At 37.8% G+C, this 23,851-nt stretch overlaps 1 protein-coding gene and 1 long non-coding RNA gene across 5 annotated transcripts; one reads left to right on the top strand and one right to left on the bottom strand.

Moving 5' to 3' along the window:
* Window positions 1-4,938: 4,938 nt before the first annotated feature.
* LOC124271247 lies at window positions 4,939-21,804 on the top strand. The gene is made up of 3 exons (XR_006896983.1): window positions 4,939-5,021; window positions 9,404-9,408; window positions 21,793-21,804. It is a non-coding gene; the product is annotated as an uncharacterized LOC124271247 (long non-coding RNA).
* Window positions 8,322-23,060, bottom strand: LOC124271246 (cytochrome P450 2C30-like). 4 transcript variants are annotated; one of them, XM_046706339.1, is made up of 8 exons: window positions 22,204-22,718; window positions 16,694-16,814; window positions 12,226-12,813; window positions 11,806-12,018; window positions 10,657-10,771; window positions 10,216-10,481; window positions 9,263-9,390; window positions 8,322-8,871 (listed from the first exon to the last, which is right to left on the bottom strand). In XM_046706339.1, exons 3-8 carry the CDS (start codon window positions 12,769-12,771, stop codon window positions 8,661-8,663), a joined length of 1,479 nt encoding a protein of 492 aa, XP_046562295.1. In that variant the 5' UTR covers window positions 12,772-12,813; window positions 16,694-16,814; window positions 22,204-22,718; the 3' UTR covers window positions 8,322-8,660. The 4 variants fall into 4 exon arrangements, with proteins under 4 accessions (XP_046562295.1, XP_046562294.1, XP_046562292.1 ...); XM_046706338.1 differs by lacking the exons at window positions 16,694-16,814; window positions 22,204-22,718 and adding an exon at window positions 22,938-23,060; XM_046706336.1 differs by lacking the exon at window positions 16,694-16,814.
* Window positions 23,061-23,851: the final 791 nt, after the last annotated feature.

Genomic DNA, 23,851 nt, shown 5'->3' with positions numbered 1-23,851 from the left:
CCAGGTGGATTTTGTCCGGTCACCGGGGTAGCCTAATGGTTAAAGCGTTGGCTCGTCACGCCGAAGGCCCGGGTTCGAATCCCCACATGGGTACAATGTGTGAAGCCCATTTCTGGTGTCCCCCCGCCGTGATGTTGCTGGAATATTGCTAAAAGCGGCGTAAAACCAAACTCAGTCAGTCAGTCAGTCAGATGTTGCATGGAGAGTTAGAATATTCAGAGTAGGCGATATGCATTATTAGAATAGTCTGCGAGGTTGCCCGACGAGCAGGGAACGTTGTTGTTCGTATGATTGATTTGCTTGATACAAATATACACGTGCATTTCAATCTATCACTTTTAGGTTTATTGCATATTTGTTGAGTGTATATATCAGTTGTGTTTTCACCAGGTTTTCAGCATCAGATTGATGATGTGTTTATCGTAACACTGGGTTTAACACTACACTGTACACAGGCACAATAATACTCACAATATATAATGTAGTAATATCCCGCCATCAGTTGAATGTCTTGAAGAGATGGATTAGTTCAGTAAAGATTTCTTGCTGTTTATGAGACACAATCCACGCCCAAGAGACATGAGGCATTATCAATAAACATTATAAAAAATATATATTACAAAGAAACTCACCCCATTAAGGTTGGTTTATGTAATTATAGCAGACAAATAGGAATGTGTGACACACTAGAACACTTCATTAATTGTTGATGGTTTGTGGCTTAGCCTGATCACAGATATGAGACGTGTAGCTTCACATATTTCCTGATAATTGGCGGCTGTAGACACCTTCTTCTGTGTGCCATCTTTCATCTTGACGATGACGACACCCCCTGTCACCCATGAGGATTCCACCCTATTCTCCTTGACAAGATCCCTCGCCTGCCGTGCTAGTGCAGCCCTCTTTCTGGTTAGATCTTCACTGATGGAGATCTTGCTGCCTGGTCACACACGCTGGTCTTTCAGTTTCTTCTTGTTAGTAATCAGGCTTTATTTGGTGGTGTTTGATAAGCGTACAATAATAGGTCCTGCTTGAGCCTGAGGTTTAGGAAGGAAGCGGGGGACTCTATGGCTGACATCAATGTCAGAGGATGTAATATCAATTCTAATTGCCTTTGCCACATTAATAATAAGTTGGTTTGTATTTTCACCCTGCTTCTAAGGTATACCCGCCACGCGGATATTGTTACTTCTGGAGTGTTGTTCAAGTCTATCTAGACTGTCAGTAAGGGTGTGTATAACTTTGTCCTTTTCTGTGATGCAGTCTTTTAGAATAGTAATTTCATTCTCTAATTCATTGTTCTTCTGAACGATAGCGTTCATCTCTTGTCTGAGTTTTGGTTTGATAGCCTCACCAACAGCAGCTCCTATCACAGACAGAACTGTCTTATGTTGTAAAGCAACCAAGAATTGGTTGATAAACGAGCTAGCATAAGGTTCATCAGTAACAAATACTGCATCGGTGGTTTCCTGGTCACTCATCATGGAATTAGATAGGTCACTAGCTGTATCCAGACACTGGCCGCCAGAGCTTAAGTTACACTGTCTCTTGTTTAAAGTGTCGGTCACGGGTGAAGTGGACACGTTTGAACGATTTCGTTTGGTGGAGACCAATGGTGTCTCCATTAAGTGTTTCAGAAGTTTGATAATTAAAAAGTAGTATGATAAGGGTTACATATACCACATGTTGCTCCCGTGAATTCAAGATGGCTGATCACATGTGAATGTTGCCCCACTACTGTCAGCATGTAGAACTTTCAGATCATGATGTATTTCAGGGAGATACTTCGTTCAGTTAAATGTGTAAATGCTATTTCATACCTTTAGTATCAACATTTGCCTCAGTAGAACCTTCTGTAAGGTAAAATCAGAAGCCATGGTGAGAGCCGAGAGACACGTCCACCCGACATGATGACGTCACTTAGCTAATAATCCAATAATGTCTGTAGATATTGTTGGAGCTGACAGACGAGACTAATATGCCACGAAGAACACGTTTAAATACTTAAAACATTTGATACTTCAATCAAAATAACACTGTAATAATCTGTAAATAAATTGAATTCATGTTTCACACGAAGGCCCATTCACGTTTTGTGTCAAATTGGATCCCGTTTGCTACAGTTTTCGCACATTACACGAGGTGACTTGGCAGCACAAAGCTATGGAAAATGCATGGTTTGTATCGTAATCGGAGTATTTTGTTGAAAACAGCAGTATGTACAATTGTATCAAAGGCGATGCCTGTCCCATGACACAATTTATTTCAAGATTTCGCAACTGGAAGAAATTGTTTGCTAGTAACTTGATCACGATTGTGAGGTCTCGTATCATGTTGCCACTTGATCCACACCTAGACTATCGCTTAGTCTCTGAATTTATAAAATTTTGATGGTAACAATCAAACCCATTATAAATTGAAAAGGAGCCCCAGGGAAACCAGAACCTGAGGAAATCTAGACTTGTTTCATTTAGGGCTTTAGCATTGCAGAAAGGGCTAGGCAGTAGGGAAAATACTATTTTGGTTCAGGGACTGTGAGACAGACTAGATCCACACCCCGTTACAGCTAATCACAACGCATTATATGTTCACTCAGTGAGTGAAATTAACCTTTTCCTTTAGGCCAGCGTACATTCTTGTACTTAGACGCATATCTAGTCGGTCAGCAGATAGGGAACCAAGTAATTTATGAACCACTTGCGATCAGGTCCGGTGCGGCAAAAAAAACCGGCTCTCATTCTGACGCTTTATATTCAGGGTATCAGACTGACTTTCGCACCGAAATATTTTTTTCTTATTTTAAATATATATCTACCAACTAATAAATAAATAAAACCGCAAAAACAGTCCACAAACCTTTTCTAACTTCAGGAACTAACCAAATCTGTAAGAATTGAATTCAGTAAATTTACTTAAAGGCCAAATATAGAGATAGCATAACACATTACAACCGGTTTTATCACCCACACTGCATATTTTGACTGCATCAGTGCTTGTCACCCTCTATTAGAACATGGTGTTCATACTCATTGGCATGGGTTTGCTCAAATAATGAGCTGATACTGCAGTGTTGAGGAAGACTTGTAGTTATAGTTTCATGATGTCACTCTCGATTGTCCGCTCTTTGCTGTTTCCTCTGATAGCTGAACTACACATTTTTATATGATCAGCTACACATTTCCTAAATGTTCATGCAAAGGAAATATGCATCTGCTCGCTTGACCATAATATGTTTCAGTTACATTATTTTTATCAAGAGTTTCTAACTTTCAAATATAGCTTTTTGTACTCCTGCTTTGAGCCCTGCCCCTTTGGGTATCATTGTGCAGTATATCTCCTCCACTGGTCTATCAGAGTAAAAACATCAGTGTTAAGTGATAAACTGTATATTTTGCACCATTTTCATGCTAATAATACTAATTACCTTAATCTGGTTACTTACATTGTAGCCTACAACCTTATTACCTACAAGTAATGGCTGTCTGGGTAAAACCTTGTTTGTTTTTTTCGTAACCTGATACATTTTGTGGCTGGTTATGACAAGAATTTTTAATTACCGGATAACACTTTTACTGCTGCTGAGAGATCCTGAAAGATAAAAACTTTTCTTGCATTTGGCCCAGGACTATAACCTTGTCTGTCCACAGGTCAATAGGTCAATAGTCCAACTGTTTCTATGCAGGGATATGTTATTAGTCTATATGTTTTTTTAAGTTCCCTTAGCGGTCAAATTGCATAAAAGGGTAATTTTGTTCAAAGAGGGGGTTTCTTAAAATAACTTTTTTTGTAAAATTGAGGTGAACATTCCTTTCAATAAAAACAGTAAGAATTAAAACCTCTTTCTGTTGTAAGTTACCTTTACAAAGCCATAACAACAGTTTCAGAAATGCCGCTTTGGTGCATCTATTCAGGTAGGGTGCATCATTCATCATTGGCCCATCATCGGCTGATAGTTTGCACTGTCGACTAATATCTACATCTCTGAACAGCACTGGGCAGACAGTATTGATATAAATCATAGAATCGATAATCGTTATTAGGAATAGTAACTTTGAACAAAAATCAAAAGAAATCTGAAAGAAATCAACATATTTTGTATTAGTGGTGAGTTTTGACATTTATGCATGGATGACTAACAAAACTGCATCCTGAACATGACTTAGAAGCAACCCATGAATAACGTGAGTGAGGGAGTGAGTTATTATTTAACGTCACCTCGGCAATATTGCAGCCATATCGTGAAGAGAACATATTTGACACCATTAATAAAGACATAACTATGTATATTGTGTGAGTAAATTGAAACTATGTTTCATCACAAAAGTTTATGTTCATGCATACTATGTATGATATTATGGGTATTCTTAAATTCCATTCAAATTGACTTGATGGCACAAGTGTTTTCCTTTGGTCACTCTTCAAATCAAGTTCAAAGTTGACAAAATTGTAAAAAGTCTGGAAAGGTCAAGCCTGTCTCATAGTTCCTGAACTACATTATTTTTACTTCCGTCAATGCCTTTCTGCAATGCTACATCCCTAATTGAAGCAAGTCTAGATTTACTTGGATTCAGGAATCTCCCATCTCACTGAAGCCCCTTTTCAGTTTAAAAGGAATTTTTGTTTCTATCAAAATTATATATTTTCAGAGACTAAGTGCTAGTCCCGGATGGTCCTGTTAGACGTTGAAATCATATCCAATCCAGTTTATGTCTGGTAGGTTAATTTTATTTTAAAAAAGTTTCTGAATATGAAACATTGTAAATTCATAATTTATGTATGTTGTTAGGATAATAACTAAATCTAGTAGTATTTTAAATACTTTATCAGTTCAGAAGAAAAAATATAATTTCTTAATCTCAGTTTTGAATTTAAGTTCATAATCATTTTGAGAATAATACTGTTAACATTTTAATGTTACATAATGCAAACAATTATGAACGAGCTTGGCAGAGGAGAAATATGATCTTCAAATTGCAGAATCAGAGGAGGAGTTTCTGAGGCATTCGAAAGGGAGGAAGGGGGTAGGTTATGTGATCCAGAGATCAATACCTTCACGTTAGTAGGTTTAAATTGTGAATACTATTTTCACAACTTTGTTAAATTTATTTCTACCTTAACTAGGGATGTCGCGATACATAATTTTCATGAATCGATACTCATGTCATGATTTGATATGTATCACGATCCCTATTTTTCGCTGCATTATTGCGTGAATTTAGTTACATTTTGAACATTAATATTTCATATTTTATAATTGTCCATGAAAAGATCAACATTTTTTATCCTCAGAGATTAAAAAGTTCTAATTTCCCATCTTTGGGCATAAAAAAAATCATTTATAACTCTTATAACATCAAAATAACATGATACATTTGATAAATGTAAATTTAACAGATACTTTCAAAACTAAATATCAATACAGTTTTGAATGTATTGATAATTGTACCGTCTTAGACAAAATAGCAATGCATCGATGTATTTAGGCATCCCTAACCTTAACAATGTTCTGGCCTACCTTTAGAACTCAGCACCACAAACTTGCAATACCTCATGAAGTAATGCCTCATGAATCTTTGCAAATTGTTCAATCCTTCTCAATATTAGTACAGTTATCTTGAATGGTAGTGTGCCGATCAGTACCGTGTGCAGCAATACATGTTTTAGGTATTATCTCAATACAGGATCTTTTACTATTGATAAATGTAACAAGAAATTCAAAATGGCCAATAAGAGATTAATTGATACACATGGAAAAGTGCTATATACAGATAGCCTGTCTTTAATGACATATATGAAAAATTTAAAGACAAACTGTATTAGTCTCATAACAAGCAGTTCTAGACAAGTATTGTGGTTCTGATCATGGAAAACTTTACCGAAAATGTAAAATTTTGAAAACTGGCAGAATTTGCTCTTTTCATATATCAATAGGGCAATTTTCAACATTTTTAAGCTTTTCTATTGACTTTCGCACTTGAATGATGTCCAAACATTTACAATTCAAAACTTAATCCCTGCAATTATCATGTTTTTATAGAGATATCATTTTCACTTTTCAGGCTACTATCTACTCATATCTTACCACAGTTTCATAGAGAGCTGATGCGTGTCGTGGTTCGTAGTGCACACAATTCAGACCAGACCCATGAAGAGAAAATATTGGCATTTCTCAATACAGAGTATATAAATTAACATATTGCCTACTTCAATCGTCCATCAGATAATCAGGTGTATGAAGGTTCTGACACCATTCTGTTCATATCACAGGGGTGGTTGAGAGTGGGGATGGGTGGGTTCTCAAATAAATTTGTTTTACATAATTGTATCAGGTGTTTAAATGGGTTGTTATCAAATGATTCATGTAAATGTCAATACATTTGCATTAATGATTTGTGTCCTTCATACACAGTATATTCAGCAAATGAGAACTAAAGACACCTGTATTCCATGTCAGCAGATACAGTTTCTTCCTTTACCTTTTCAGGATTCAGATGTTGTATCTGTGAGAAGGTACTAAAATGTAAAGATGGATATACTGTTTATCAGCAGATGCACTGGAAGTCAAAGGGCACCAACAGTTTTTAATAGTTTCTTTCTAGATATCAAGATAAGTGAACACTCATAACATATCATTTCAAGATACAAAGTCAAGAATGTGTTTAGCTCGGCCTCTTTTCATCATATTTTTGGTAGGTCATTAGTAAAACAATCAAGCTTTCGATTCTCAATTCCATTGTATACAACTAGGATGTGTTGTCTAAAGGTCTGTGTTTATGATGAATAGGATGTATTGTGTTAACGAGCGGGCAACTTATCATATATAGATATATTTATCTTACCTCACACATAAATGTCGCTTTCTGACTAGCGGAGCGCTCTTCTATTATTTTCAATGTACCCCGCTTACAGGCAAGTAACATTTCAATGTACCCCGCTGTCAATGGCAACTCATTTGGTACTTCGTGGTAGTAATTCTTTATCTCGAATAACACTGAATCACGTATGATGTACGGAAATTACCGATATTTTGCGAATGCAAATCGATGGAAGGGAGATAACTCTAAATCTGTTTTTCTTGTGAGCAAAATCTAGCGATGGCTACAAAAAGATTTGCATCCGTCCTTCAAACAATTCCAAATTAACATTAAGGTGTTCGGTAAGATAAATACGTTGTTCACTGGTCCCTCGGGGCCCATAGGTTGATGTACCCTCGATGTTTGTTTATGTTCCCCTCGCCCTTCTATATGTATATATGAATATTCAGAAGACTCTTGGGCAATATATGTATATCATAATCAGGGAAATATATGTATATCATAATCATCAGAATGTTGGGTAACACATCCTATCTGTTATAATCACAGCCTATTGGGCAACACATCCCGTCTGCCATAATCACAGCCTATTGGGCAACACATCCTATCTGTTATTTTTAACAGACCTTTGGGCAGCACATCATATATATTATCAGTAGACCTTTGGGCAGTATATATATATATATACACACACACATAGGAGTCAATATATATATATATATATATATATATATATATATGTATATATATGTTGCCCAAGGTATATATATATGTTCATACGTTTTGTATTAGCATCAATCTTGTTTCTGCCATAATCTACCAATAGCACCCTGATTCACAGTAAAGAGTTTGATCAGATTCCAAAAGGCCTGTAGCCTGACCCCTTTCAGCAAGTGTCAAAACTGTCTTAATTTAAGCTGCGATTTCAAACAGGTACCTGAACAGTGAACGACAGTTAAAAAAGCATCAATACATGTTTATTGTCTTCCACTTTCCATGGATAGAGCGACTTGCACGTGCAAATCATTGACATTAAGTGGCAGGTGGATTTCCATATTGACAATTTTTAAGCACATTATTATCCCTTCTGCAATGCTGAAGCCCCCTTAAAGAAGCAAATTTAGATTTCCTCTGGTTCTGAATCTCACATCCCACTGGGGCTCTTTTTCAATATATATTATATATAATTCAAAGAATAAACGCTATACTACAATCGTTTGTTAGTTACAGAGTGCAGTAACCGCTGAATATATTTAACGTTACCACCTGACATTATCTATTTACAATAATGATGCGTTTGGCCATGAACAGCCTGGTACAGTCTGGTACATAACCCCAGCCGTCGAAGTTTGACTGAGTTACATAATTACTGGTTACAGTCTTGTTGGTTCATACGTGGACAGGGACGATGGGGTAGCCTAGTGGTTAAAGCGTTAGTTCGTCACGCTGAAGGCCCGGATTCGACTCCCCACATGGCTACAATGTGTGAAGCCCATTTCTGGTGTCCCCCGACGTGATGTTGCTGGAATATTGCTAAAGGCGGCGTAAAACTAAACTCACTCACTCATACATGGACAGCTAGCAACTAACATCGCTATTGGTCAAAACAATATTGATGCTAATACAAAACTTATCATTTAATTATGACCGCCATAATTATGGATTAACTATAGTCATTTTAGAACTATGACACATGTGACATAGAGTCCAAAAAGATGTCCCAATGTGTACCAAGATGCCATGCCAGGATCCTGTGTTGAATGGTTCAGAATGAACAATTTCTGACTCCTATGTAACATCTCATCAATTTGAATATGTGTCTGTATAACTGGTGCATTGATGATCTCATTGTCGAGGTTTGAATTGTAGCTTGTAAGGAGGTGGTTGTGAGATAAATCCACACTGGTATGTACGGGGGTCGGGTGAAGGGAAAGGTTCCGATGGATCACGAGTCAGGTCGAAGTTTTGGAGTAGGGACGTCAGTCCAAGAAATATCCTCACTCGGGCCAGCTTCTCGCCAATGCAAGAACGCTTTCCGATGCCAAACGTCAACAGTCTGCAATGAAATGAAACACTTATACATAAGAAAAGCAAGATTTATGGATGTCAACTTCTTTATTGTGAATAGCACGACGTTTTGGAGTGTATGCTTGCTCCTCCAATAAAGAAGTTGACATCCATAAATCTTGCTTTTCGTATGCATTCTACTTCTAAATGCCCTTCAAAGACTTGTACATGTATTGAAATCTCTCATTCCTGATCTTGTTATTTTGTATGGCTAAGAGCTGACTGTAAAAACAATCTGCCAGCATCCGACTGTGTTGGTCGTCCAAATTAGAATCCTAGGTTGGTCAGAACCATAATCAATGTGGTAATTGCTGTCCGAGCCTTCATTTCCAAACATAATGTGATTCAGCTGAAACACGTCCTGTACTTTGAATGTTTACCTCTGACGTTTTTCCTCCTCCGGTGGCAGCAGTTCGCCATGTTCATCCAGGAATCTGGTTGGATCAAATGTGAAGGGATTCTCCCAAAATGATTCATCATGATGTACTCGCCACACATTGTAAGTAACCTGCAAAAGAAAGATTCAGTAGAATTGTGTTATTAATTGATGGTGTCATTGAGGGTAATTATCTGTTAAGTGAAATAAATAATGTTATGAGGCAGCGTTATACATTGTACATCAATGTTTAACTTCTTACATATAGTACCTGTAGAGCCAATGGTGTGATATATTTCGACTTGTGCTACAACCGTAGAGGCATCTCCAGTGGTGCTGAGAACAATGATGAATAATCTGGAAAGCCTATACTAGAACCATCTGCCTTTGAGACTATTGTGGAATTATCTCGGCTTTTTCTTGGATATGAAGGGAGTGAGTTATTGCCTCTCATCTCACAGTACATCTCAAGTCACCAGTAGACCAGCATTGTGTGATGATCATATCCCGCCAGGACTAGTTGCATGTTGGGCTACTGTTCCTGAATATTGCCATCATGAGCTTTGTTGCTATAATCCCTGCTCTTGTGTTATTTCACTTCCTCTGAATTTGTACTGTCAGTCTATTTGTACTGTCATAGTTATACCTTTGTATTTATTTGAGGAGTTGATTTGAGAATACAATTTTTAATTATATCACATTTCTTTGTTGTTTATTGGTATATATCACACATAGTTCTCGTGCGGACTGACTCCCGATAAACGTTTTAGATTCAGCTTGGAATCAGCAGGTACCATCTTACAAGATCAAAGGAGAGGAATAAATAGACGATAAGGATTGTGTAATGAGTTTGTAGATCGTGTTAGATAACCAGTTGGTAATATGTACTATGAAATATATATGCCATGAAGGAAGCTATTTGCAGATATATGGTCCTTAAGTATTACTGAAACGCACCATTGTTCCCTTTGGAATGCTGTAACCCTTATAGGTGCAATCTTGTGTCAAATGCCTTGGACCAGGCGTTCCAACGGGCGTAAAGTAACGATATAATTCCAATTCTACTGCCCTGGTGTAGGGCATTTTGTTCCGGTCCTCCAAATCCGGAAGTCGGTCCTTTCCAACCACCCTTTGGATCTCCTCCTGGATCTTCTTCTGGACCTTGGGGAAGTTTACCATTGCCGCTAGGGCACTGTAAAGGGTTCCTTTTGTTGTGATAATACCTGTCCACATAAAATATTGAATGGTAGTTGAATGTAACAATCAGACACCTGTGTACTGATAATTGTGATTGTCCATGAGTATTTGTCCTTCGGTAACCCGAAAACATGTAAAGTTCATTATGTACAAAGATAAACAGAAAGACGTCAAAGCAAAATATCATTTGTATTGTATTACCTCCAATCAGGATATCCATCAGTATTCCTTTTACGTTTCCCATTGATAACATTCCCTCCTCACGCTCTTTTAACAGCAATGTGTAGAGACAGTCGGGCATCGTACCTTTTGATTCCTACAAAGATATATTTTTAGCTGATAACATTTTACAATCACCTCAAGCGTTAATTGCTCCGTTTTATACAATAATATTCAATATATATCTTTTTTTTCAATTCTTTTTATTTGTTCCAATAATTGAATACAAGCAGAGTAAAGCAATAAATGTACAAATGCATGTTCAAAGTTCATTGGGTTCAACAAAGATTGTATATCAACTGATAGCATAAAGAAATTATAATCCAGTAAAGTTATTCAGCTTCGATTAAAGATTAAGTCAGAAATTAAATATTGAGAATAACGAACATCATTTGTCTGAAGATTTATCAAAGTTATTGTTCTAAGATTTAGCAGAAAAGATTATATGATTGGTTGGATTATCAATTTTCAAGTTCTTTCCAGAAGGTTTGGCTTACAAAAGTTACATTACATTCACAATATATATAACATAAAGTTTCACTATCAACATTACAAAAGCTACATACTACATTGTCAACAAGTTTCATTTTCAAAAGCTCTTTTTAGTATAAATAATTCTGTGCAAATATGTAAACTGAAAATCTAAAAGTTTTACATCTTTCAAATTCTTTCTGCAAATATAAAAATCATACGCCATTCAAAATCATTATCATAAAATAATCTTGAACCCTTTTTCAAAACATATCCAAGATCCATATATGTACCTCTAATATCAAAACGCCGCTCTTCATGGTAAGAGACATCTTATTTCTTCTTGAAACACCACTGATAAATCAAACCCTTAAGTTCTTTCCAAAGATATCATCAATCTTCAGTTTAATATCAGAATCATCAATACCTTCACCAATAGGTTCAGTATCTAAGCATTCTTCAATCCTTCAAGATTGATCCTACTGATTCAGCATATTCAGGATGTAAGAGTAAGGAAGTATTAACTTCCCAATAACCCCACACTCATTCTTGGTTAGTAGTGTCTGTTATCATAGTACACATGCAGTAGAAGCAGCTTCAAACAAGCGTCATTTACTTGACGACAGTTGAACATATCTTTGTTGGGGTTGTGAGCATTACCTGTGATATTTTGTCAATAGCCTCAGTGAAATAATGGTAACTGCCCTTCATGGTTTGACATGCCCGTCTTAGGTCTGGTATCAACATTGTACTGAACGGGACATTGTCCATGAGAATCTGGTTCTTGAAGTTGAAGAGGTACACAAACTCAGTGGCAATATTGCCACACATCTCCAGTGTCTTATGACCAGGTTCAAATCTTTGTCCACAAATCTGAAATTATATGTACAAGATTGGTGAATGCCACAGTTCATCAAGACCTTTGTGGTGCATAGGCAAACCAGTAATCATTTCACAAATTTAATCCTCTTAATCATGAAAACACCATTTTACACGACTATGTAGACCATTATTCATGTACCTAATTAGTAATCACCACAACGATTATTAGTTACTATTCTTCAGAATATGCCAACTTACCAAAATTAAGATCACGTTGCTGACATACTGATTCAGGTCTTCCAACGGGTCAAACGAGACGCCATTTCTTTCTCTGCACCTCTTGATAATTTCTTGGATTTCTACTTGGGCGTGGTGCTCAACATTTTTCAGTGCAGTTCCGTACTGTTTTATTCCACGAAAGGTCAACTTTCTCATGTACTGCTGTAGTTCACTAATCGTCTGCAATGCCATATCATGTGGCACCAAATGCTTGCTGAAATATGAGCTCACCCTTCCACTGAAGATGTCAGCATATTCAGGAGAAAGAAGGAGGTCCCTTATGCTTTTGACATTATCCAGAATGATTGCCGGCGTCGTTAGCAGATGAACAGTGAATATGCCATTGTATTGAGAACCCAAATGAGTGAGATCTTGTGCCATTGTACCCTCATTTATTTCGAAGAAATTGCCAAGTATTGGCAGTGGTTTCGGACCCGGAGGCATGCTGCTGTATTTCCGTTTTGACTGATATATGTAGGCGAGAAACAGCACAACAGCTGTCCCCAGTATGAACTCGGACAACATCCTGTTTCCAACGTCAGCGAATGTGCCCAGTCTTGTGTGTGTCTACAACAGGAAAAAGGAAATGTACACACGAGGGAAGATAAGTAGCAGAATACCTGGCCCGCGGAAGTGATAAGATTGTACCTGAAATGCACGTAATATAACTGTTGGGGTGGTGAGAGGCATGTACATCTCTGTTGTAAAGGAGCGATGCACATCACATACGTTTTCCTCTAACATATCAACACTGACAACTGCGTTTTGAATGATATTGTCACAAGACTCACCGATACAAGTTTAGGGCCTCAGTTCTTTCTTTTCAACAGCTTTCAGTGCTTATGTTTACTACATCATATTTTTAGTAGTCTTCCAAAAATCAAGACATTGTTCTCAACCTTTTATATCAGATGATCCGACATGTTTTGAAATACAGCATCTATACATATATCTAGTTACAAAACTCAAGCATAATTTTAGAGACTTCAATTATATTTCAATGCTTAAAACTACTTTGTTTTTAACCTGGTTATCAGATGGATAATATCAAAAAGATAAAGATGATTTCAGCTAACTGTAGGGGTCTGGCAGATAAAAACAAAAGGAAAGAAGTTATGAATCTCTATAGAAAGAAATCATACTCAATAATTTGCTTACAAGATATCCATATAGCCAAAGAAGATGTTAATAAAATGAGAAATGAATGGGGATTGCAGAGTATAATTGCACCTTTCAAGTCCAATTCAAGAGGTGTTGCAATACTTTTCAATAATAATATTGATCTCACTATACATAAAACCCTGGAAGATGAAGGTGGAAAAGTTATTATTGCAGACATAACTGTACAAATATTGATGACCCATTATTTTATTTAAAGCTTTTTGAAAGTATATCCAATTTTGAGAATGAATCTCTGGTTATGGTAGGGGATTGGAATCTGGTTCTTGATCCTTCCATTGATTTAGAAAATTACAAAAATATTAACAATCCCAAGGCCAGAAAAGTAGTTTTAGACACAATTGCAGCTGATGATCTTGTGGATGTTTGGCGGGATTCAAATGATAATCTGAAAAAATTTACATGGTGGAAAAAGCATCCAAGGCAACAAGCCAGACTGGACTTTTTTTAATCTCACAAGATTTGCTGAACCTTACACTTGATTCCGATATTCTACCAGGCTATAAAACGGTCCACGGACCACAAATACTATTAACCGAAAAAAAGGGTGGGGGTATTGGAAATTTAATACTTCTTTATTGTTACAACCTGATTATAGTGAACTTGTTAGATCCATATTAAAGGACACAGTTGAAGAATACTCAGATATTGATGTATATGATAAAAATGCTAATGACCTTAATATAAAACTTAAGATTGATGATAGTTTATTTTTAGAAACCTTCCTTATGAAAGTTAGAGGAAAATCAATTTCATTTTCAACCTTTCTAAAAAAGAAAACCATTGATAAATCCTCAGAATTAGCAACTAAAATTAAAGACTATGAAGAATCAATAAGAAAGGACTTTCAAACTATTGAGGAAAATTTATTATCCGAACTTGCAAAACATAAACTTGAACTACAACAAATTAAAGAAGATGAAATAAGGGATATACAGCTCAGAAACAGAATTTTATGGTATGAAGAGGGGGAAAACAACCAAATATTTTTGCAACCTAGAAAATAGAAATTATGTCAGCAAATCAATTAATAAGATTGTCACGGATAACAATGACGAAATTACTGACAGCTATTCTATCTTAAATGAAGTAAAAACATTTTACAAAAAACTTTACTCTTCTGGCGGGAAATACGAGGATGATACTTGTTTACAAGATGTGGTAACACCCACTTTAAGTGACTATCTTAGAAACAAATTAGAAAAAAGATATTGACATGGAAGAAATAACATTGGCTGTTAAAACATACTCTCCCAAAAAAACATATAGGAATTTCAACTGTATTTTTATGTTTATTTTGAAACATCTTGTAGGCTTTATGAGTCAATGAAATATAGCGAAATTGCACACTGGGAATGCAGACCAACTCCAACTCGAAGAAAGTCAGTTTGAGTGTCACATGGAGACGTGTGGTGGCGCTGAAGTCAATACCTCGTGTGACCACCGTGGGGCATCCAGAACTGCACGGCATCGCCTCGGCATCGAACGAATAAGTCTCAGAATCTCGTGTTGCCCAATCGCAGCCCACTCTGCCTGTAGTGCCTGTGCGAGTTGCTGAAGTGTCTGGGGCTGAGGGTTACGGCGTCGCACCCGTCTGTCCAGGGCATCCCACAGATGTTGGATCGGGTTTAAGTCCGGTGATCTTAAGGGCCAGGGGAGCACATTGACGTTGTGGTTCGGAGGAAGTCTCTAGTGTGACGTGCTGTGTGGGGCCTGGCATTGTCCTGTTGAAACAACTCCCTCTGGCGATCAATGATTGGAAGGAGGTGTGGGCGTAGGATTTCGTCACAGTACCGTTGAGCTGTCAGGTTGCCCTGGATCGTCACCAAATCACTTCTCCTACGACAGGTGATCTCTCCCCACATCATAACACTTCCCCGGCCGAATCTGTCCACCTGGGGAACGCAAGCGTCGGCGAAACGTTCACGTCGACGTCTGTACACCCGCATTCTTCCATCTCGTCGTTCCAATAGAAATCGTGATTCATCACTGAACCAGATTCTACGCCAATTCGGTAGGTTCCAACGTGCCTGAACGTTGGTGCACCATTGAACTCGAAGTGGACGATGTTGTTGTCGAAGCACATGGCCAAAATTAGGTCTTCTGGCACGTAAACTAGCCTCTCTCAACCTGTTCCTGACGGTCTGTGCAGAAAGCCTCTTCAATCCGGGTACTTGTCGAGCTGTACTGGTCGCCGTAGCTGTTCGATGACGCAGGTGATGTACCCGGATGTAGCGATCCTGCGCCGCAGTGGTCGCTCGAGGTCGCCCACTACGAGGGGCATCTGCTACCGAATTCTGCCGGCGATATCTCTCCCAGAGCCGTAAAATGGTGCTTTGGTGAACATTCATGCGTCGCACAACTGCACGTTGAGACTGGCTAGCTTCAAGCAAACCAATGGCGATATGACGGTTGGCTTCACTTAGACGTGGCATTGTGCGTTCGTCAACAATATTCCGAATACAGTGAATAATCGACAGACTGCGATCAACCTTTTATACCCATCATTAAGACTATCTGATCCCCAACTTTCACGTGCATTGCATGTGAATTGTGTATTCTGTGACACTACACGCCGAAATTGAAAATCATGCTGTTAAATACGGGTATTGTACGGATGGTGCGTTTTGTTGTGATGTTTCAAAACATAAACACCATAGGACTCCTAAACAGAGCAAAACCTTTTGTAAAATGACTCACGTTTTAATTCATTGCTACATGAAATTGCTATTTTCATTATGCTTTTCTTTTTGGGAGAGTATATGAAAAATAACAAAAGTCCTGGAGTAGATGGATTTCCAATAGATTTCTTTAAATATTTCTGGAAAGACCTTAAATATTGGATCTATAGATTTATTAAAGATATTTTTAATAAGAATCAAATGTCTTTTACAATGAAAAGAGGTGTCATTACATGTATACCCAAGCCAAATAAAAACAGAACCCTTTTAAAAAACTGGAGACCAATAACTTTATTGAATTCACTGTATAAAATAGTAAGCACTTGTATTTCTAATCGTTTAAAAACAACCTTGTACTCTCTGATTCATGAAAATCAGACTGGATTTATACCTGGTAGAAATATAAGCGAAAACACAAGATTACTGTATGACATTATGTTTGAGACAAAAAGAAGAGACATCCCAGGTTTATTAATTTTGATCGATTTTGAAAAGGCATTTGATACTGTCTCTAAAGATTTTATCAATTTGGTATTTAAAAAGTTTGGTTTTGGTCCCCAAATTATTAACTGGATAAATATCCTTACCTATAATACAACTTCTGGTGTTATTCAAAATGGACATCTCTCAGAATTCTTTTCAAATATACGGGGCTGTAGACAAGGGAATCCGTTATCACCATATCTTTTCCTTTTTGTAGCTGAAATCCTTGGATGCATGATAAGACAAAATGAAAATATCAAAGGTAAAGTAATTGATGATACGGAGTATAAATTAGGACAATATGCAGATGATACTGAATTGTTTTTAGATGGTACAGAGAAATGTCTTTATTCTGCTGTTGATACAATTAATACCTTCTATAAGATGTCAGGACTAAAAATAAATATTGATAAAACTAAAGCAATCTGGATTGGTTCAAAAACAGGCTGTGGAGATAAACTATGTCAGGATTTGAATATTGAATGGCGAAAAAATGAATTTGATGTTCTGGGAATTATATTTAACGCCGAACTGAAGGATTTATGGATCATCAATACAAAGAAAAAACTAGAGGAAATTAACAGATTATTGGCTGTGTGGAGAAAAGACATTTAACACTAATCGGCAAAATCACTGTTATCAAGACACTGGCTATTTCAAAGTTAGTTCATATTTCTAATACTTTACCAAACCCACCCCAAGATTTTGTTACCTCCCTTGATAAAATATTTTCCTTCATTTGGAATGACAAAAAGGACAAAATTAAGAGAAGTACTTTGAAAAAAGATTACATACATGGGGGAGTAAGAATGATTGACATAAATACCTTTATCAATGCCTTGAAACTGTCCACTTTGAGACTTTATTTGAGAAAATTATCAATATGCAATCCATGCAATTTTCCTTTACATGATATCATGAAATTTGGTGCTAATTTATATAATATTGCTGATATTCATAATCCATATTGGAAAGATGTTTTAAATACATGGAATATGTATTGTTCTAACATAACCATAGAGGAAAGCAACATTGATGAAATATTAGCACAGCCATTATGGTTTAATCATACCTTTAACAACCAAAATCATTATATCAGACATTGGGCAAATAAAGGACTATTAACCATCAAAGACATGTATGATGAAGGAGGTTTGATGTCTTTTGAATCTTTGAAAAGTAAATATTCAATAAAAGGGACAGAATTAGATCATAGATATGTTTTAAATATGTTACCTGAATCATGGAAAAATACAATAACAAATCACAGATATATACATAACTATGACTTGAATCTAAATTCTTATCAAAAGAATTTTATGAAATCATTACAGGGATCAAGATTATTTTATGATATATTGCTATTTAATAATAATAACCCTCATATGTGTCATAAATGGGAGAAAGTGTTTGATGATACTGATTTTGATTGGCCAATGACTTATGGCTTACAGACAAGACATTAATGATGTAAAACTCTTAGATTTCCAATTTAAATTTGTACATGGTATTATCTATACCAAAGAGGAACTATTAAAAATTAACCTTATCCAAAGTGCCTCATGCAGCTTTTGTAAAGATGAGGATGAAAACTTGTGCCATGTTTACTGGGAATGTTGTGAAACTAAGAAGTTTTGGAATGATCTTCAAATTTGGATTAACACCCATTTCATACAAAAAGTTAATTTGACAAAAAGTTTGGTGTATTTTGGTTCCTTAAGTAAAATCCCATTACTTTATCATATAATAATTTCAGCAAAAAGACATATGTATGTCTCTTCTTTGAAAAACAACATTCCAAAATGCAATAACTTTATAAAGCCTTTAAAAGATATTTTTTCTGTTGAAAGCTTCATTGCCAAAAGAAAGAATGAAATGAAGAAATTTGCAAATAAATGGCATCCATTATTCCCAGTATTTCAAACCTGACCTGTGTATGCAACAACCGCTTTTGTAAAATCTTGATCTTTATGTATTGATTAATTAGATAACATATTTGTAGGTGCACTGATGTAACATTGGGAACAATTATTATAGGGCGGATATATGACGCAACATACAACACAATAAGTCGGATGTGGCGCAATATACAATACACATTGGATGTGACATAAGACAGCATGATATGTCAGATGTGGCACAATATATAACATATATTAGATAAGACCTATATACAATATATGTCAGATAAGACACTATGTACAACAAGTGACGGACGTGACTCTATATACAACATGGTATGTCGGGTGTTGCGCTATATACAACATGATATGTTGGGTGTGGCTCTATGTACAACATGGTATGTTGGATGTGGCGCTATATACAACATAGTATGTCTGAGGTGTATGCAATATACAACATGATATGTTGGTTGTGGTGCATTATACAATATGATAGATCAGATGTGATGCAATAGACAATGAGATACAAGGGGTGTCATGCAATATACAGCATGATATGTCTGATGTGGTGCTTTAAACAATATGACATGTCGTATATGATGCTATATACAACATGGCATGTCGGATGTAATGCTATAAAGCCTATATACTTTATGATATGGAAAGATCAGATGTGGCCCTATATACAATATGATATGTCGGATATGGTGCTATATACAACATGATAGGTCGTTTGATATGTTATATACAATACGATATCTCGGATATGACACTAGGGCTCTGACGGGTACTCGAGTACCCGGCAACGGGTCGGGTACGGCAGGACTCGAGTCCAAATTCCAGGACGCGAGTACCCGACAAAGGGAGATAACTCTTAACTAAACGTGACAACGTGTGCAGTGATGGATCAGAAAAGGTCGAACGTATGGGCCCATTTTGATCTTGACACTTCAAAACACAAAACCAAGTGTCGCCTTTGTGGCATTATGCTGAGTTATGCAGGGAGCTCAACAAACTCAATGAGAAAACATCTTAACATGAAAACACAAGTCCGTCAGTGTGGACGATTCTTCCCAAAATCCAGTCAAAAAGCAATCCACGCTGACGAAGGGATATTTGGGGGGTTACAACCGAAAAAAACTTGACTTAAAAACATACGAGATACTCACACGCAAGGCCATGATGATGTGCGTTAGAGACCTCAGACCTTTTTTAAAGGTAAAGGTTTTCGTGATTTTTGTCACTCACTGAATCCAAGTTATATATACCAAGCAGCAAAAGAAACGTCAGTTTGGAATTGTCCTTCACAAACTCATTTAATATTTTGATTGTATATTTTTGACAACATCTCCAACTTTACCTGAGCAAAGACATTCCTTCCCAAACTCAGAATGGAACCCAGGAAATGGTCTAAAAAACGCAACCTGATCTCGGAGATGGTACGGTGTTCTCCATGTTTTTCATGCAACTCATGCTGCACGTGCTGTTCACAGGGACCAGCCCTATAAAATGCACCCCCCAAACCTGGTTGAAACATTCACATTACAACGTCAGCAGGATGCCGCGACTCACGACAGCTCAGAGGAACCAGGCGCTAGGAAGACTTGAAGCTGGCCACACTGCACAAGCCGTTACCAATCACTTCCAGGTCAACGTTCGGACCATCTCCAGGCTGCAGCAACGTTTCCGGGCCACCAACACCACAAATGATCGCCCCCGTACTGGCAGACCAAGGCTGACACCAAGGCGACAAGACCGCCATGTTGTGCGACAGCATGTACAGAATTCCTTCATGCAGGCATCCGAAACAGCACGACAGACAGTGGGAACACACGGAAGACCAATCAGTCCTGATACAGTACGCCGACGTCTTAACAGCGGGAACCTCCATTGCCGTAGACCTTACCGTGGAGCTATCCTCACCCCTCGTCATCGGCGTGAACGTCTACAGTTTGCCCTACAACATAAAAACTGGCGATACAGGCAGTGGAGTACTGTTCTGTTCACAGATAAGAGTCGGTACTGCGTATCAACTCCAGATGGCAGAACAAGAATATGGCGACGACGTGGCCAGCGTTACTCAGACCAATTTGTGTGAAAGAGACTCATGGGGAGGTGCAGTGGTGTTCCAGAACCTTGGTCCAGGGAGAGGAAGCGGCATCACAGCGGTGAGCTACATCGACCAAGCTTTCCCACATTTCGCACGTCACCGGAACAACATTTTCCAGCATGATAACGCCCGGGCCCATACTGCAAGAGCTACATGGGACTTCCTACAGCAGAACGGTGTCAACGTTATGCAGTGGCCAGCCCTTAGTCCTGATTTAAACCCAATTGAACATCTTTGGGATGAAATTCAGAGGAGACTGATTAATGTCATACCAAGGCCGAACACAGCCGATTTGTTGCGCCAGGCCTTTCTCAGAGTGTGGTTCCAAGTACCAATGGCCATCATCAATCGATTGATGCACCCCATGCATAGACGCTGTGCTGCAGTTATTGCCGCTCGTGGTGGTCACACTAGATACTGAAGTCAAAGGTATGTATGGACTGCAAACGTTCACGTAATGTCTTGAAATTCATTGATGTGTCAAGATATTGTACACAAACATAGTTTTGATCCGCTTATGTCAAATTCTGTAATGATTTGATTACAGTGCCTATCTAATTTTGAATTTGTACTGACGTTTGTTTTGCTGCTGAGTATAGTAACATGCCCAAAGACCCTCCATGATTACCTTATGAAGTAATATTCCGACACCAAAACTCAGCTTCAAGATATTCTATAGCAGTAACCTGGCGTATCTTTGACAACAGATATCTGGACCAGCTGTGCCACCCACGGTTTAATACATCACCGTCACAGGGCATTACATCACAGACGAGTGGGATCTAAAATCATGTACTCTTACCATTAGACGCGTGGGCGATCGTCCATGATGCACTTTGTTACAATGTGCAATTTTTTTCACAGAAATTCACATTTAATATTGGATAAACGAAATGTGCTTTAATAAATGTTCTGATTTTGACAATGGCTTGTTTTTTTCGGAATTTTGTTCTCTGCATTGTGGGTTGAGCCTCATTGTTACCCCAGTCTCAAAGCTTTTCAAACCCTCGAGTTTTGTGTATTCATAACCACGTGTTGCGACACGTGACGCTATAGCTCACATGAACTGGTTTCTGCTGTGGGCTGTTTGCGCCAGTGCTCAGTTGAGTAATGTGGCCCTGCATTGACCGATGCTAGTCAAATCATGAGTTGAGGTTTGTGTTTCGTCAAATTGATAACCACGTGTTTTAAGGAAAGATTTCGTGTAATTTAATACAGACGTTATAACTTAGAAGCGCTGCATTCTTGCGTGAAATTCCATTGAAAACTACCTAAAACAAACACATAGCTCTCACTAAAATTTATACTATAAGTTTCGGGTACTCGAGTCCGGGTCGGGTTTTATCCCCCGGGTACTTGAGTCCGATTTTTGCTACCCGTCAGAGCCCTATATGACACTTTATACAACTTATGTTGGATGTTGCGCAATATACAGCATATGTTGGATGTGACCCCATATACAATATGCTATATCTGGTGTGACGCTATATGCAACACTGTATGCTGCACGTTGCGCTATATAAAACTCATTAACCACCTGTCCCGGGTATCCGGGTTACCAGTCCCAGCCCTAAGGCATATACAATAAAATACAAAGAGTTACCTAATTTTGCCTTTTCTCGTGATAGCCAGCAGGAATGAATTTCTTTAAGTTCAGTTTGTGCTCCGATGTTGGGGACTATGGCTGAGAACATTGATTGAGGTTGTGCTTCGCTAGCTGATCCGCTGATCCGTGCTGTGTAAGATGCAAGCCTCTAACCTACATCATGGTTGTGAACACAATGACCTGACAGCGTATCTTGTGTGGAGTACTATATACACCCCAGACACTACATTATCAATTACAACTGATTCAACGTTCACCTCTACAACGCCGTCCTATCCGTAACTTGAAACTCACGTGGTCACCTGGCCCATCTGTACACACCTACAGCATCACAGACCACATTGTTTCATAACGTTGTGAAGAATGTTACGTTGGTCAATGAGCAATGGCGCCATGAGAAACTCACCATTGTGAATCACGCTCAGAGCACAGGCCCTCGTGTCTTTGCGAGGATTAAAGAATAAAAAAATCTTTTGAGATCACCCCCGATTCGAAATGCTTCACAGTATAATATATTATGGGGTCATCTCAAAAACAATATGTTTTAATCTTTAATCCTCGCAAAGACACGAGGGCCTGTCATAATGTATTATACTGTGAAGCTTTTCGAATCGGGGGTCATCTCAAAAACAATATTTTTTTATTCTTTAATCCTCGCAAAGACACGAGGGCCTGGGGCTCAGAGGTGACAACATGATCATGAACATGAACAATACAATACAAAAACGTACCTATTTTTGTCTATGCTCGTGAAACACCAGCAAGAACGAACTTTTAAAAGTTCTTTTTCTGCTCTGAAGTTTGGCCCTATAGCTACAAGGTTTGACTGACTTTGTACCTCGCTGATGTGGTGGTGTGTCAGTGTGCAATCAAACACCACAGATGTGAGGTTAATGTTTGCTTAGGTCACACTGACCTGATTTATAAAGTCAGTTTTGTTCTGATCTTGTGTAAGGTAACTTAGATGTGTATTTCAGTTATATTTTAAAGCCTAAAGTGCAGTTTCGATTGGCAAGTAGCTTATCTTGTGTTGGGTACTTTAAGCAGGCAACCAATGTACCTCACAGTTTCAAGGTCAGTGAACTGACCTAAATTTGAAAAAGGGTTCTTTTCATTGTGATATAGGCCTTGTTCAAGTACATTAGAAAATAGAGAGTTTATTAGTGAAAACTTAAAATTACAGAGTAATATGTTAAACTATGGACAAATATATTACATTATTTAATCCTTTTCAAGGACACCGCCACTAAACATCTTACCTAAGAAATTCATACTGAAGTCGTTATTTAACTGCCACTGAATCACTTTGAATTGTGACGTTACTAGGAAACATTCAACCGTCCTCTTAACTTACCGCCAAGCTGTATGTGAATGGTAGTATTATTTTGTACAGGATATATTATGAATTGCAGATAACGTACAGGCATTACTTACCTGATCTTACTTGATCTGATATTTTCTGTCGACTATCACAACGGCTTTAAGATTATTAAAATGGAAAAATCTTGTATGCAGGAATATCAATGTTTATCTGCAGATGTCAGATACAAGCACACATAACGCGTCAGCCATGGACTCTACTACACATTTTGGGGGTCGACAGCATGAACGTTGATAATCAAGACGCGTGTCTTCACATTCGTTA

This window comes from Haliotis rubra, unplaced genomic scaffold, assembly GCF_003918875.1.
Source record: "Haliotis rubra isolate DU_JTF1 unplaced genomic scaffold, ASM391887v1 Scf159, whole genome shotgun sequence".
Classification (NCBI taxonomy): Eukaryota; Metazoa; Mollusca; class Gastropoda; order Lepetellida; family Haliotidae; genus Haliotis; species Haliotis rubra.
The sequence above is the reverse complement of the archived record's forward strand: the minus strand, read 5'-3'. Positions and strand labels throughout refer to the sequence as shown.

Excerpts from the sequence above, each read along its gene's own strand:
- LOC124271246 (XM_046706338.1), bottom strand. The coding sequence starts at position 12,771 with ATGTTGTCCGAGTTCATACTGGGGACAGCTGTTGTGCTGTTTCTCGCC. Across the intron at positions 10,772-11,805 it reads CTATTGACAAAATATCACAG|GAATCAAAAGGTACGATGCC; the intron begins GTAATGCTCACA and ends ATATCTTTGTAG. Across the intron at positions 9,391-10,215 it reads GCATTCCAAAGGGAACAATG|GTTACTTACAATGTGTGGCG; the intron begins GTGCGTTTCAGT and ends TTTCTTTTGCAG.